Source organism: Hyla sarda, chromosome 10 (assembly GCF_029499605.1).
Source record: "Hyla sarda isolate aHylSar1 chromosome 10, aHylSar1.hap1, whole genome shotgun sequence".
Lineage (NCBI taxonomy): Eukaryota > Metazoa > Chordata > Amphibia > Anura > Hylidae > Hyla > Hyla sarda.
In genome coordinates this window covers 1547913-1563067 of record NC_079198.1, presented here as the reverse complement: position 1 = coordinate 1563067, position 15155 = coordinate 1547913, and the positions used below count along the sequence as shown (strand labels likewise).

Sequence of the window (15155 nt, the reverse complement as noted above, 5' to 3'; positions counted from 1 at the left end):
AAATAATTTCCTCTGTAGTATTAAGCAGCTAATGAGTACTGGAAGGATTAAGATTTTTTAATAGAAGTAATTTACAAATCTGTTTAACTTTCTGGCACCAGTTGATTAAAAAAAAAAGTTTTCCTCTGGAGTACCCCTTTAAAAAACATTATAGAGAATGAGGCTTCTCCTCTGACCCTAATAAAGTGACAACTTTACCTCCTTGTGTGACTCCGTTCTGATATGTAGACCATTAATATACTAGATCGGTTCCAATTACCATTTTGTGTTTGCAGCTTCATTTAAAGGGGTACTCCACCATCAGGTGAAAAAACACAATGTTACAATGCTGCAAAATCATATGGCATTACTTACCTTTCACCCCAGTTCTAAAATCACCGAAAACTCTTTTGTTTAGAGGTCTTAGGTGGGATTTATCAAAGTATTTACCTATGTTTTATAGGGGTAAATTTGGTAAATTTGTTGCAGTGGAAAATTTGTGATTTTTTTCCCGCAACATTTTATTTACACAAGAAATCAAGGTGTGTAATCCACAGATTTGTGGTAATGGGTTTGTATAGTTTTGGGATAAATCGAGGGCTTTGCGACAAACTGTGCAACAAATCGCTACTGAGAAACTCATTATCATTGCATTACTACAAAACAGTAATCTTACAAAACAGTCTGGGGACAGCATTACTAAAAAGTCACATTTTGGCACAAACAGGCTAAAAAAAAAAGTCACGGGATGAATTCTACAAAGTGGGGAACTGAAATGTAATTAAAAAAAAAAAAATATGCACTAGGGCCATATTTATCACATGCTCTGCACCATTTCCTAAATTTGGCCCACGTCCACATTACCTCCACCAAAATTAGAGGTGTATAAAAATAATTTGCCTGCTTCACCATTGATAAAAATCGTTAGTCTGGTACTTCTTGGATGAGCAGGTGCTTAGCACTAATTTCCCATAATGCATTGCTTTCCATCAGCCCTCCCACAGCACTCCTGCCTGTTCCCTGCCCTGAGATGCTGCAGAAGATCTTATTTCACAGCAGACTGCTGCATAGTGAGGTTTCAGCGCCTGCTGTATTCATTCCCTGTCTGCTCCTCTGTCTGTGAAATTGCTCAGAACAAAGTAGCATGCTGTAACCACACTGGGGGGGGAAACAAGTGAGTTGCACTGCAAAAAGTGTGTTTTCCGCTGTTGCAAAACTGCAACTCCCCGCATGCCCGGACAGCCAAAGGCTGTCCAGGCATGCTGGGAGTTGTAGTTTTACAACAGCTGGAGGCACACTGTTTGGAAAACACTGGGTTACAGCCTTGAAACAAGGACACTGTATGGCGGGGAAGAACTAATGATTTTCTCGTTGCTGTAAAATCAGTTTAATGGTAACACTTGTACATTTGTGAGACAATGGGCGCGACATCTCATTGACCCCTTTGGGACGTTCAGACCGAGATCACACATGGCGGCAGATTATCCCGTGTAAAGCCTCATTCACACCAACAGTTGAAAAGTTTACATCGATTTGCGTAAAGTAGCAGAATCAGTGAAATAGTTCGGACAATCGTGGGCGACCAGGTTCCAGGCTTCATCAAAGGCGCTGACCACGGGGGGAAGCAGGGGACCCCCCTCCGCCCCATCCAGGTTCCGCACCAGCTGCTCGAAACTAGACACCCCCAGGATCACAGCGTCGCTCCCCTAGAGACACATGAAAAGTGATGTCAATGGAGCTGCCAGGAGAACCTACTGAAATACTTTGTGCTGCTGAGGACCCTGCTCCGGTGTAATGCTCAGTCGACCACCAAAAGATGAGCAAACTGTGGCACACACCTGTAGTTTGGAATGGTGGTACATCCAGCGGAGAGAAGCGGCAGCCAGGCTGGGTCGGTCTTTGCCGTACGCCTCCTCCAGCGCCTTCTGCACCAGGTCAATGCCTTGGAAGTAATGCTTCTTCCAGTATCTGCACAAGGCCAGGAAACAAAGGGTTAACAGACCCAAACCAGTGAACTTCCCCCTATATCAATGTTAACAATCAGGGTGCCTTCAGCTGTTGCAAAACTATAACTCCCAGAATGCCCGGACAGCCTAATTATTCACCTACATAGGTAGATTATAAGAGCAGTAGTGCCCTGTATGCGGGGGTGTAACTATAGTTGGTACAGAGGGTCCGGTTGCAAAAGGGGCCCATGAAGGATTATAGTTGGGGGCCCTGTAATAGTTTTTGCATTGGGGTCCCGCATCGGTATGCTGACCTGTTCATGTAAAAACCAGACCAGTTTGTGCCAAAAAACCTGGAGGTCGGCTGCTCCTTATCCTTGTCCTCGTACTTGTATCTCCCGGTTAGCAATCCGCCTTAAAAGAACAGGAAATAATGGGAATCAATCACAAAACCAACAAACGTCATCAATACTGACTACAACAACATGGCCGCCTCAGCTGACAGCTGTACCAGGGATCGCTCCCTCCAGGGATAGTGATTGCCACAGTGCTGCAGTATAAAGTGGCGCACTCACCTGACAGCGGACTGTAGGCATAGAAGCGGATCCCAAGTTGGTGCAGACAGGGGAGCAGCTCTGTCTCTACTGCTCTTGATGTGGCATTGTAGATACCCTGGAGGAGAGAGGGCTACGATAAAAAAAAAACATGACTGGACAGGACCCCCTCTATCACTACAGAGAACTTTCCACTCTGCCAGGAATGTCCATGTTCATTACAATGTGAGACTGTCCTTGACAGTACTGAATGATATGTAGTGCTGTCCATGGAATCCAGGAAATGTCCTTTCCTGGAGTCTGTAGGCAGTATTATATGCCATTCAGTGCTTCCAAGGACATCCAGGAAGACCGGATGGACGGATGTGCTTGTATAATACTATAGCACTCCCTACTTGGATATTATTGATGAAGGAATATTGATTTCTTCTTTTAGCAGTATTACTCTGGTTTAAAGATCATTGGGTACATGCACAAAACGGCACTATTTGTACTATATGCATCTTTTATTGAGATAACAATTAAAAGTTATGTTTTAAGCCACCTCTTATCACTGGTGTAGGTCAGCTGGTGTTATTAATTATTGACATCCAGGAAGAGCAGCTTTCAGGTTATTGGTGTCACCCACACCGAGCTCTTTTATGTGTTCCCCAAATAGGGGACCTCCAGCTGTTGCAAAATGACAACTTCCATCATGACCATGGCATGATGGGAGTTGTAGTTTTGCAACAGCTGCAGAGCCACAGGTTGGATATCACTGCACTACACCTTCCCCCGCAGAGCTGGCACCTGGTAGACAGTCGGCAGCACCCAGTTCCTCTCCTTACAGATGCAGTAAATCTCCATCACCTCCCAGGACGCGTAGTTGGACAGACCCAGCTCCTTAAACTTTCCCTAAAAAAAAAAACAAATTGTCATTTAGTATACGGTAAATTCTTCCAATACTTCACTAGATGCAGTTCCGCACCATTCTCCAGATCTCATATATAGTGATATCTCCTCACAGCCATTCAGGAGCCTAGGAGAGGCAGCCATATTGGTCCAGAACAATAGACCGTACCTCCAGGTACAGCTCCTGGCAGGCCGCCAGTGTCTCCTCCAGGGGGGTCTGGTGGTCGGGGAGGTGCAGGTAGAACAGGGGGACACTGGTGGTCTTCAGCCGCTTTAGGGATTCTTCTAGCTGCTGGCGGACGCTCTCCGGTTTCAGGTTCTTCTTCCCCTCCAGCGGGTTGGCTTTAGTCGCTATCTTCACTGTGGGGAATGTACTGGTCAGACTAAGGTATCACAGTCATTTGTCAGTGTCACTTGTCAGAGTCAGATATTCATCAGATGTTGGTGTCAAGAGTCAGTCAGGTATCATGGTCACCTTTCATCCTCAGAGATCTGGTGTCAGAATTAGTCAGATGTCAGTCAAAGTTACATGTTACAGACAGATGTCAGTCAAAGTTACATGTTACAGACAGATGTCAGTCAAAGTTACATGTTACAGACAGATGCCAGTCAAAGTTACATGTTACAGACAGATGTCAGTCAAAGTTACATGTTACAGACAGATGTCAGTCAAAGTTACATGTTACAGACAGATGTCAGTCAAAGTTACATGTTACAGACAGATGCCAGTCAAAGTTACATGTTACAGACAGATGCCAGTCAAAGTTACATGTTACAGACAGATGTCAGTCAAAGTTACATGTTACAGACAGATGTCAGTCAAAGTTACATGTTACAGACAGATGTCAGTCAAAGTTACATGTTACAGACAGATGTCAGTCAAAGTTACATGTTACAGACAGATGTCAGTCAAAGTTACATGTTACAGACAGATGTCAGTCAAAGTTACATGTTACAGACAGATGCCAGTCAAAGTTACATGTTACAGACAGATGTCAGTCAAAGTTACATGTTACAGACAGATGCCAGTCAAAGTTACATGTTACAGACAGATGTCAGTCAAAGTTACATGTTACAGACAGATGCCAGTCAAAGTTACATGTTACAGACAGATGCCAGTCAAAGTTACATGTTACAGACAGATGTCAGTCAAAGTTACATGTTACAGACAGATGCCAGTCAAAGTTACATGTTACAGACAGATGCCAGTCAAAGTTACATGTTACAGACAGATGTCAGTCAAAGTTACATGTTACAGACAGATGTCAGTCAAAGTTACATGTTACAGACAGATGTCAGTCAAAGTTACATGTTACAGACAGATGCCAGTCAAAGTTACATGTTACAGACAGATGCCAGTCAAAGTTACATGTTACAGACAGATGCCAGTCAAAGTTACATGTTACAGACAGGTGTCAGTCAAAGTTACATGTTACAGACAGATGTCAGTCAAAGTTACATGTTACAGACAGATGTCAGTCAAAGTTACATGTTACAGACAGATGTCAGTCAAAGTTACATGTTACAGACAGATGCCAGTCAAAGTTACATGTTACAGACAGGTGTCAGTCAAAGTTACATGTTACAGACAGATGTCAGTCAAAGTTACATGTTACAGACAGATGTCAGTCAAAGTTACATGTTACAGACAGATGTCAGTCAAAGTTACATGTTACAGACAGATGTCAGTCAAAGTTACATGTTACAGACAGATGCCAGTCACATTTGATGCCCTGAGGTCTGTCAGGTATCAGCATCAGGTATCAGAGTTGACGTTACATGTCAGAGCCATATATCAGAGTCACGTTTCATCTTCAGAGGTCAGTCAGGTGTCAGCATCTGAGGTCAGAGTCAGGTATCAGAGTCCAGGGTCAGATTATAGTATCAGGTCAGTGTCGGAGTCAAATGTCAAGTATCAGGGACATGTATCAGAGTCACAGGTCAGGGTCATGTATCAGTCACAGGTCAGGGTCATGTATCAGTCACAGGTCAGGGTTATGTATCAGTCACAGGTCAGGGTCATGTATCAGTCACAGGTCAGGGTCATGTATCAGTCACAGGTCAGGGTCATGTATCAGTCACAGGTCAGGGTTATGTATCAGTCACAGGTCAGTTATCAGAGTCACATGTCAGGGTCAGATATCAGAGTCACAGGTCAGGGTCATGTATCAGTCACAGGTCAGGGTTATGTATCAGTCACAGGTCAGGGTTATGTATCAGTCACAGGTCAGTTATCAGAGTCACATGTCAGGGTTAGATATCAGAGTCACAGGTCAGGGTCATGTATCAGAGTCACATGTCAGGGTTAGATATCAGAGTCACAGGTCAGGGTCATGTATCAGTCACAGGTCAGGGTTATGTATCAGTCACAGGTCAGTTATCAGAGTTACAGGTCAGGGTCATGTATCAGAGTCACAGGTCAGGGTCATGTATCAGAGTCACAGGTCATGGTCATGTATCAGAGTCACAGGTCAGGGTCATGTATCAGAGTCACAGGTCAGGGTCATGTATCAGTCACAGGTCGGGGTCATGTATCAGTAACAGGTCAGGGTCAGGTATCAGAGTCACAGGTCAGGGCCAGGTATCAGAGTCACAGGTCAGGGTCATGTATCAGAGTCACAGGTCAGGGCCAGGTATCAGAGTCACAGGTCAGGGCCAGGTATCAGAGTCACAGGTCAGGGTCATGTATCAGAGTCACAGGTCAGGGTCAGGTATCAGAGTCACAGGTCAGGGCCAGGTATCAGAGTCACAGGTCAGGGCCAGGTATCAGAGTCCAGGGTCAGATTATAGTATCAGGTCAGTGTCGGAGTCAAATGTCAAGTATCAGGGACATGTATCAGAGTCACAGGTCAGGGTCATGTATCAGTCACAGGTCAGGGTCATGTATCAGTCACAGGTCAGGGTTATGTATCAGTCACAGGTCAGGGTCATGTATCAGTCACAGGTCAGGGTCATGTATCAGTCACAGGTCAGGGTCATGTATCAGTCACAGGTCAGGGTTATGTATCAGTCACAGGTCAGTTATCAGAGTCACATGTCAGGGTCAGATATCAGAGTCACAGGTCAGGGTCATGTATCAGTCACAGGTCAGGGTCATGTATCAGTCACAGGTCAGGGTTATGTATCAGTCACAGGTCAGGGTTATGTATCAGTCACAGGTCAGTTATCAGAGTCACATGTCAGGGTTAGATATCAGAGTCACAGGTCAGGGTCATGTATCAGAGTCACATGTCAGGGTTAGATATCAGAGTCACAGGTCAGGGTCATGTATCAGTCACAGGTCAGGGTTATGTATCAGTCACAGGTCAGTTATCAGAGTTACAGGTCAGGGTCATGTATCAGAGTCACAGGTCAGGGTCATGTATCAGAGTCACAGGTCATGGTCATGTATCAGAGTCACAGGTCAGGGTCATGTATCAGAGTCACAGGTCAGGGTCATGTATCAGTCACAGGTCAGGGTCATGTATCAGAGTCACAGGTCAGGGTCATGTATCAGTAACAGGTCAGGGTCAGGTATCAGAGTCACAGGTCAGGGCCAGGTATCAGAGTCACAGGTCAGGGTCATGTATCAGAGTCACAGGTCAGGGCCAGGTATCAGAGTCACAGGTCAGGGCCAGGTATCAGAGTCACAGGTCAGGGTCATGTATCAGAGTCACAGGTCAGGGTCAGGTATCAGAGTCACAGGTCAGGGCCAGGTATCAGAGTCACAGGTCAGGGCCAGGTATCAGAGTCACAGGTCAGGGTCAGGTATCAGAGTCACAGGTCAGGGCCAGGTATCAGAGTCACAGGTCAGGGTCAGGTATCAGAGTCACAGGTCAGGGCCAGGTATCAGAGTCACAGGTCAGGGCCAGGTATCAGAGTCACAGGTCAGGGTCAGGTATCAGAGTCACAGGTCAGGGCCAGGTATCAGAGTCACAGGTCAGGGTCAGGTATCAGAGTCACAGGTCAGGGCCAGGTATCAGAGTCACAGGTCAGGGCCAGGTATCAGAGTCACAGGTCAGGGCCAGGTATCAGAGTCACAGGTCAGGGTCATGTATCAGTCACAGGTCAGGGTCATGTATCAGTCACAGGTCAGGGTCATGTATCAGTCACAGGTCAGGGTCATGTATCAGTCACAGGTCAGGGTTATGTATCAGTCACAGGTCAGGGTTATGTATCAGTCACAGGTCAGTTATCAGAGTCACATGTCAGGGTTAGATATCAGAGTCACAGGTCAGGGTCATGTATCAGAGTCACATGTCAGGGTTAGATATCAGAGTCACAGGTCAGGGTCATGTATCAGTCACAGGTCAGGGTTATGTATCAGTCACAGGTCAGTTATCAGAGTTACAGGTCAGGGTCATGTATCAGAGTCACAGGTCAGGGTCATGTATCAGAGTCACAGGTCATGGTCATGTATCAGAGTCACAGGTCAGGGTCATGTATCAGAGTCACAGGTCAGGGTCATGTATCAGTCACAGGTCAGGGTCATGTATCAGAGTCACAGGTCAGGGTCATGTATCAGTAACAGGTCAGGGTCAGGTATCAGAGTCACAGGTCAGGGCCAGGTATCAGAGTCACAGGTCAGGGTCATGTATCAGAGTCACAGGTCAGGGCCAGGTATCAGAGTCACAGGTCAGGGCCAGGTATCAGAGTCACAGGTCAGGGTCATGTATCAGAGTCACAGGTCAGGGTCAGGTATCAGAGTCACAGGTCAGGGCCAGGTATCAGAGTCACAGGTCAGGGCCAGGTATCAGAGTCACAGGTCAGGGTCAGGTATCAGAGTCACAGGTCAGGGCCAGGTATCAGAGTCACAGGTCAGGGTCAGGTATCAGAGTCACAGGTCAGGGCCAGGTATCAGAGTCACAGGTCAGGGCCAGGTATCAGAGTCACAGGTCAGGGTCAGGTATCAGAGTCACAGGTCAGGGCCAGGTATCAGAGTCACAGGTCAGGGTCAGGTATCAGAGTCACAGGTCAGGGCCAGGTATCAGAGTCACAGGTCAGGGCCAGGTATCAGAGTCACAGGTCAGGGCCAGGTATCAGAGTCACAGGTCAGGGCCAGGTATCAGAGTCACAGGTCAGGGCCAGGTATCAGAGTCACAGGTCAGGGTCAGGTATCAGAGTCACAGGTCAGGGTCAGGTATTTTGTTTGTAATTTGATGCATGTTCTTTTGCGGATGCTGTACATTTGACTTGTGAACTAACTGAAGTGAAGAATCTGAAGTCTAGTTCTGTTTCAAAACTACAACTTCCAGCATGCCCGGACAGCCGTTGGGTTAGTGAGAGTGCCGGGGTGGTAGTGCTGTATACTCACTGTCTCACTCCTCAGTGTGACCGACCCATCACAGACACTTACCTCCAGCGCCAAGCCCCATGTCCCCCAGGATCTCCTCGCTTTTCCCAACGCCGTAGATGTGCGCAGTGTCCAGCTCGTGGTGTCCACGCCGCAGGAACTCCTGCACCACCTGCTGGCTGGAGACGGCATCCATGCGGTGCCCAAACTCCATGGCACCCAATATGGTGCGGGGGAGACCTGAAGTCGACATAGTGAGGAGAAAGAGTATGGACGGAGTGGAGAACACTGACTGAGAGCAGCCGCTGCCTCACCGCCTGCCACACATTAATTTATCATGGCAACAGGCCAGGAACCTGTATACACACATAACAAGGCGGCCAGAACCTGATCCACACATGAGCCCCTCCTCCTGCTGATTATATAATGGAGTCTAAAGGGCACTGCACTTATTTTATTCTACACTGACAAAGGTAAATAATGCACTAAGATAAGACATGTCAGATTGCTGTAAAACTAGTGAGGAGGGTGTGATCACCGGTAGAGGGGACGGTGTGATCACCGGTAGAGGGGACGGTGTGATCACCGGTAGAGGGGACGGTGTGATCACCGGTAGAGGGGAGGGTGTGATCACCGGTAGAGGGGACGGTGTGATCACCGGTAGAGAGGAGGGTGTGATCACCGGTAGAGGGGACGGTGTGATCACCAGTAGAGGGGACGGTGTGATCACCGGTAGAGAGGAGGGTGTGATCACCGGTAGAGAGGAGGGTGTGATCACCAGTAGAGAGGAGGGTGTGATCACCAGTAGAGAGGAGGGTGTGATCACCAGTAGAGAGGAGGGTGTGATCACCAGTAGAGAGGAGGGTGTGATCACCGGTAGAGGGGAGGGTGTGATCACCGGTAGAGAGGACAGTGTAATCACCGGTAGAGGGGAGGGTGTGATCACCGGTAGAGAGGAGGGTGTGATCACCGGTAGAGAGGAGGGTGTGATCACCGGTAGAGAGGAGGGTGTGATCACCGGTAGAGAGGAGGGTGTGATCACCGGTAGAGGGGAGGGTGTGATCACCGGTAGAGGGGAGGGTGTGATCACCGGTAGAGGGGAGGGTGTGATCACCGGTAGAGGGGAGGGTGTGATCACCGGTAGAGGGGAGGGTGTGATCACCAGTAGAGGGGAGGGTGTGATCACCAGTAGAGAGGAGGGTGTGATCACCAGTAGAGGGGAGGGTGTGATCACCAGTAGAGGGGAGGGTGTGATCACCAGTAGAGAGGAGGGTGTGATCACCAGTAGAGGGGAGGGTGTGATCACCAGTAGAGGGGAGGGTGTGATCACCAGTAGAGAGGAGGGTGTGATCACCAGTAGAGAGGAGGGCGTGATCACCAGTAGAGAGGAGGGCGTGATCACCAGTAGAGAGGAGGGCGTGATCACCAGTAGAGGGGAGGGCGTGATCACCAGTAGAGGGGAGGGCGTGATCACCAGTAGAGAGGAGGGCGTGATCACCAGTAGAGAGGAGGGCGTGATCACCAGTAGAGAGGAGGGCGTGATCACCAGTAGAGGGGAGGGCGTGATCACCAGTAGAGGGGAGGGCGTGATCACCAGTAGAGGGGAGGGCGTGATCACCAGTAGAGGGGAGGGCGTGATCACCAGTAGAGGGGAGGGTGTGATCACCAGTAGAGGGGAGGGTGTGATCACCAGTAGAGAGGAGGGTGTGATCACCAGTAGAGAGGAGGGTGTGATCACCAGTAGAGAGAAGGGTGTGATCACCAGTAGAGGGGAGGGTGTGATCCCCGGTAGAGGGGAGGGTGTGATCCCCGGTAGAGGGGAGGGTGTGATCACCAGTAGAGAGGAGGGTGTGATCACCAGTAGAGAGGAGGGTGTGATCACCAGTAGAGGGGAGGGTGTGATCACCAGTAGAGGGGAGGGTGTGATCACCAGTAGAGAGGAGGGTGTGATCACCAGTAGAGAGGAGGGTGTGATCACCAGTAGAGAGGAGGGTGTGATCACCAGTAGAGAGGAGGGCGTGATCACCAGTAGAGGGGAGGGCGTGATCACCAGTAGAGGGGAGGGCGTGATCACCAGTAGAGGGGAGGGCGTGATCACCAGTAGAGAGGAGGGCGTGATCACCAGTAGAGAGGAGGGCGTGATCACCAGTAGAGGGGAGGGCGTGATCACCAGTAGAGGGGAGGGCGTGATCACCAGTAGAGGGGAGGGCGTGATCACCAGTAGAGGGGAGGGCGTGATCACCAGTAGAGGGGAGGGCGTGATCACCAGTAGAGAGGAGGGTGTGATCACCAGTAGAGAGAAGGGTGTGATCACCAGTAGAGGGGAGGGTGTGATCCCCGGTAGAGGGGAGGGTGTGATCCCCGGTAGAGGGGAGGGTGTGATCCCCGGTAGAGGGGAGGGTGTGATCACCGGTAGAGGGGAGGGTGTGATCACCGGTAGAGGGGAGGGTGTGATCACCGGTAGAGGGGAGGGTGTGATCACCTGTAGAGGGGAGGGTGTGATCACCTGTAGAGAGGAGGATGTGATCACCAGTAGAGAGGAGGGTGTGATCACCAGTAGAGGGGAGGGTGTGATCACCAGTAGAGAGGAGGATGTGATCACCAGTAGAGGGGAGGATGTGATCACCAGTAGAGAGGAGGATGTGATCACCAGTAGAGAGGAGGGTGTGATCACCAGTAGAGAGGAGAGTGTGATCACCAGTAGAGAGGAGGGTGTGATCACCAGTAGAGGGGAGGGTGTGATCACCAGTAGAGGGGAGGGTGTGATCACCAGTAGAGAGGAGGGTGTGATCACCGGTAGAGAGGAGGGTGTGATCACCAGTAGAGAGGAGGGTGTGATCACCAGTAGAGGGGAGGGTGTGATCACCAGTAGAGGGGAGGGTGTGATCACCAGTAGAGGGGAGGGTGTGATCACCAGTAGAGAGGAGGGTGTGATCACCAGTAGAGGGGAGGGTGTGATCACCAGTAGAGGGGAGAGTGTGATCACCAGTAGAAGGGAGGGTGTGATCACCAGTAGAGGGGAGGGTGTGATCACCAGTAGAGGGGAGGGTGTGATCACCAGTAGAGGGGAGGGTGTGATCACCAGTAGAGGGGAGGGTGTGATCACCAGTAGAAGAGAGGGTGTGATCACCAGTAGAGAGGAGGGTGTGATCACCAGTAGAGAGGATGGTGTGATCACCAGTAGAGGGGAGGGTGTGATCACCAGTAGAGAGGAGGGTGTGATCACCAGTAGAGAGGAGGGTGTGATCACCAGTAGAGGGGAGGGTGTGATCACCAGTAGAGGGGAGGGTGTGATCACCAGTAGAGAGGAGGGTGTGATCACCAGTAGAGGGGAGGGTGTGATCACCAGTAGAGGGGAGGGTGTGATCGCCAGTAGAAGGGAGGGTGTGATCACCAGTAGAGGGGAGGGTGTGATCACCAGTAGAGGGGAGGGTGTGATCGCCAGTAGAAGGGAGGGTGTGATCACCAGTAGAGGGGAGGGTGTGATCACCAGTAGAGGGGAGGGTGTGATCACCAGTAGAGGGGAGGGTGTGATCACCAGTAGAGGGGAGGGTGTGATCACCAGTAGAAGAGAGGGTGTGATCACCAGTAGAGAGGAGGGTGTGATCACCAGTAGAGAGGATGGTGTGATCACCAGTAGAGGGGAGGGTGTGATCACCAGTAGAGAGGAGGGTGTGATCACCAGTAGAGAGGAGGGTGTGATCACCAGTAGAGGGGAGGGTGTGATCACCAGTAGAGGGGAGGGTGTGATCACCAGTAGAGAGGAGGGTGTGATCACCAGTAGAGGGGAGGGTGTGATCACCAGTAGAGGGGAGGGTGTGATCGCCAGTAGAAGGGAGGGTGTGATCACCAGTAGAGGGGAGGGTGTGATCACCAGTAGAGAGGAGGGTGTGATCACCAGTAGAGGGGAGGGTGTGATCACCAGTAGAAGGGAGGGTGTGATCACCAGTAGAGAGGAGGATGTGATCACCAGTAGAGAGGAGGGTGTGATCACCAGTAGAGGGGAGGGTGTGATCACCAGTAGAGAGGAGGGTGTGATCACCAGTAGAGAGGAGGGTGTGATCACCAGTAGAGGGGAGGGTGTGATCACCAGTAGAGGGGAGGGTGTGATCACCAGTAGAGGGGAGGGTGTGATCACCAGTAGAGAGGAGGATGTGATCACCAGTAGAGAGGAGGGTGTGATCACCAGTAGAGAGGAGGGTGTGATCACCAGTAGAGGGGAGGGTGTGATCACCAGTAGAGGGGAGGGCGTGATCACCGGAAGAGAGGAGGGCGTGATCACCAGTAGAGAGGAGGGTGTGATCACCAGTAGAGGGGAGGGTGTGATCACCAGTAGAGGGGAGGGTGTGATCACCAGTAGAGGGGAGGGTGTGATCACCAGTAGAGAGGAGGATGTGATCACCAGTAGAGAGGAGGATGTGATCACCAGTAGAGAGGAGGGTGTGATCACCAGTAGAGGGGAGGGTGTGATCACCAGTAGAGGGGATGGTGTGATCACCAGTAGAGGGGAGGGTGTGATCACCAGTAGAGGGGAGGGTGTGATCACCGGAAGAGAGGAGGGCGTGATCACCAGTAGAGAGGAGGGTGTGATCACCAGTAGAGGGGAGGGTGTGATCACCAGTAGAGGGGAGGGTGTGATCACCAGTAGAGGGGAGGGTGTGATCACCAGTAGAGAGGAGGATGTGATCACCAGTAGAGAGGAGGGTGTGATCACCAGTAGAGGGGAGGGTGTGATCACCAGTAGAGGGGATGGCGTAATCATTCTGGATGGGGTTATCACTCTGCTGCCTGATTTACATATTGGCTGCTGAGCTTATTCACCATGACTATGCTTTTTCTTCTGATAGGAGTAGCCTGAATCTCTGCCAAGTACTACTTTGCCCAAAACATCAAGGACTGGCACCCTTCTATCAGCCTTGTTCCTCCCCAATGTTGTCAGTATAATCTAGCCGGATTGTACAAGGACTCTCTGACCCTGGAGAAGTGAGGAAGGCCAAGGTGTACGGCCACCATAACCCTCAGGTCTCAGATAAGGGCCCCCCATTGTACCATAGAGGTGTCTGTAGTAATAAACAACTGAGGAACAGAAGAAGGAGGACTCCCACAGGACATCTTGTCCTTCATTAACCACTAACCAAAGTCTTTCCTGGTTTCCTAGGAAGTGTCGAGAGCCGACTGTTGTAGTTAGCAAGAATGTCTTACCAGAAACAACGGGGGCAACACCATGAAAAGGCCTTCGCCAGGCACCATCACACCAATCCTACTCCCAGAATTATGGTGTGGGGTGGTATAATGTATGGTAACCGGACCCTTATAGATACAATAACTGCTCAACTTTACATTGATCTGATGGGTAACCAGTGGTACGGCCATTTCTACAAAGTGTGGGAGGCGCTGTTTTACAATACGATTGCCATGTGTTCCTCGTGCTATTCACACGGCAGAATTTCCACCAGTGGAATTATGCCTCAAATGAAAGCCTAATACACTTCTATGGGATTCCGCACTCCTGATGACACTTCGAAATTTCCGCTTGCGGAAATTCCGAAGTGTCAATGGGAGTGGGGAATCCCATAAGGCTATAGTCACACGGCAGAATTTCCACAATACCGCACAATGTCCATTCCTCAAAGGATGCGGAAGGGAATTGCGGAATTTCTGTGTTCTCAGAATTCCCCCGAACTTCCAGTCCCATTGACTTTGGATGCTGCCACGGAATTCTGCAAAATACAAGATTGGTAAAATATTAATGCTGGAAGTAGAATTTCCTCGGCAGAATGCCCGCTGCAGAAATTCCGCTGTGCGAATGGGACAGCAGAATAACATTATAATGTACGGTTAATTTTGGCAGAATTTCCGTCGGAATCTCACATAGATATTCTGGCATCTGAATGAACATAGCCCAAGGAGCCTGTGCGGCTTAAACGTGCTCCCATGGCCGGCAGTCACCTATCCAGTGTGTCTGGGATGTCCGCGGTCGTCATTTGCGCAGGGAGCTGACAGCAGCGGATCTTGATGATTTGCGTGTCCGAGTGCATTCAGCGTGGCACAATATTCCTCAGAAATAACCTGGTAGACAGCCACGTTGTGTGGTGCTCATACTTAATACATCGAGATGTTATCAATATTTTGTATCCATTGCTATTATAATTTGCATTTCACTATCATATTTACCGATCCTGTGATTTCCATAATTTCACACATTTTACTTCGTGGTGTTACCGTTTCAGCATTTTCGGAGCGTACGTATACTTGATAACATTTTACTAGAGACTTTATAGTCTCCTGCCCATAGGTGAGGTCTCCATCATCCAGTGTTTTCCAACGAGGGTGCCTCCAGCTGTTGCAAAACTACAACTACCAGCATGCCCAGACAGCCAAAGCCATTAACACTGTGTTAGTGAATGGGAGCGCAGTATTGATACATTGTAACAAACCATCAAGTAGAGGGGAGGATGAAACGACACAACTGCTAAATACGTGCGCTGGGCACTGTACTGTGAAACAACTACA

At 49.6% G+C, this 15155-nt stretch overlaps 1 protein-coding gene across 1 annotated transcript; it reads right to left on the bottom strand.

The window, feature by feature from the left end:
- Positions 1-1356: 1356 nt before the first annotated feature.
- Positions 1357-8992, bottom strand: LOC130293812 (aflatoxin B1 aldehyde reductase member 2-like). Its single transcript, XM_056542942.1, has 7 exons — positions 8706-8992; positions 3540-3730; positions 3269-3373; positions 2501-2597; positions 2240-2339; positions 1818-1947; positions 1357-1685 (listed from the first exon to the last, which is right to left on the bottom strand). The coding sequence occupies exons 1-7, from the start codon at positions 8893-8895 to the stop codon at positions 1503-1505; spliced, it is 996 nt and encodes a 331-aa protein (XP_056398917.1). The 5' UTR covers positions 8896-8992; the 3' UTR covers positions 1357-1502.
- Positions 8993-15155: the final 6163 nt, after the last annotated feature.

Excerpts from the sequence above, each read along its gene's own strand:
- LOC130293812 (XM_056542942.1), bottom strand. The coding sequence starts at position 8,895 with ATGTCGACTTCAGGTCTCCCCCGCACCATATTGGGTGCCATGGAGTTT. Across the intron at positions 3,731-8,705 it reads CATGGGGCTTGGCGCTGGAG|TGAAGATAGCGACTAAAGCC; the intron begins GTAAGTGTCTGT and ends CATTCCCCACAG. Across the intron at positions 2,340-2,500 it reads TGCCTACAGTCCGCTGTCAG|GCGGATTGCTAACCGGGAGA; the intron begins GTGAGTGCGCCA and ends TGTTCTTTTAAG.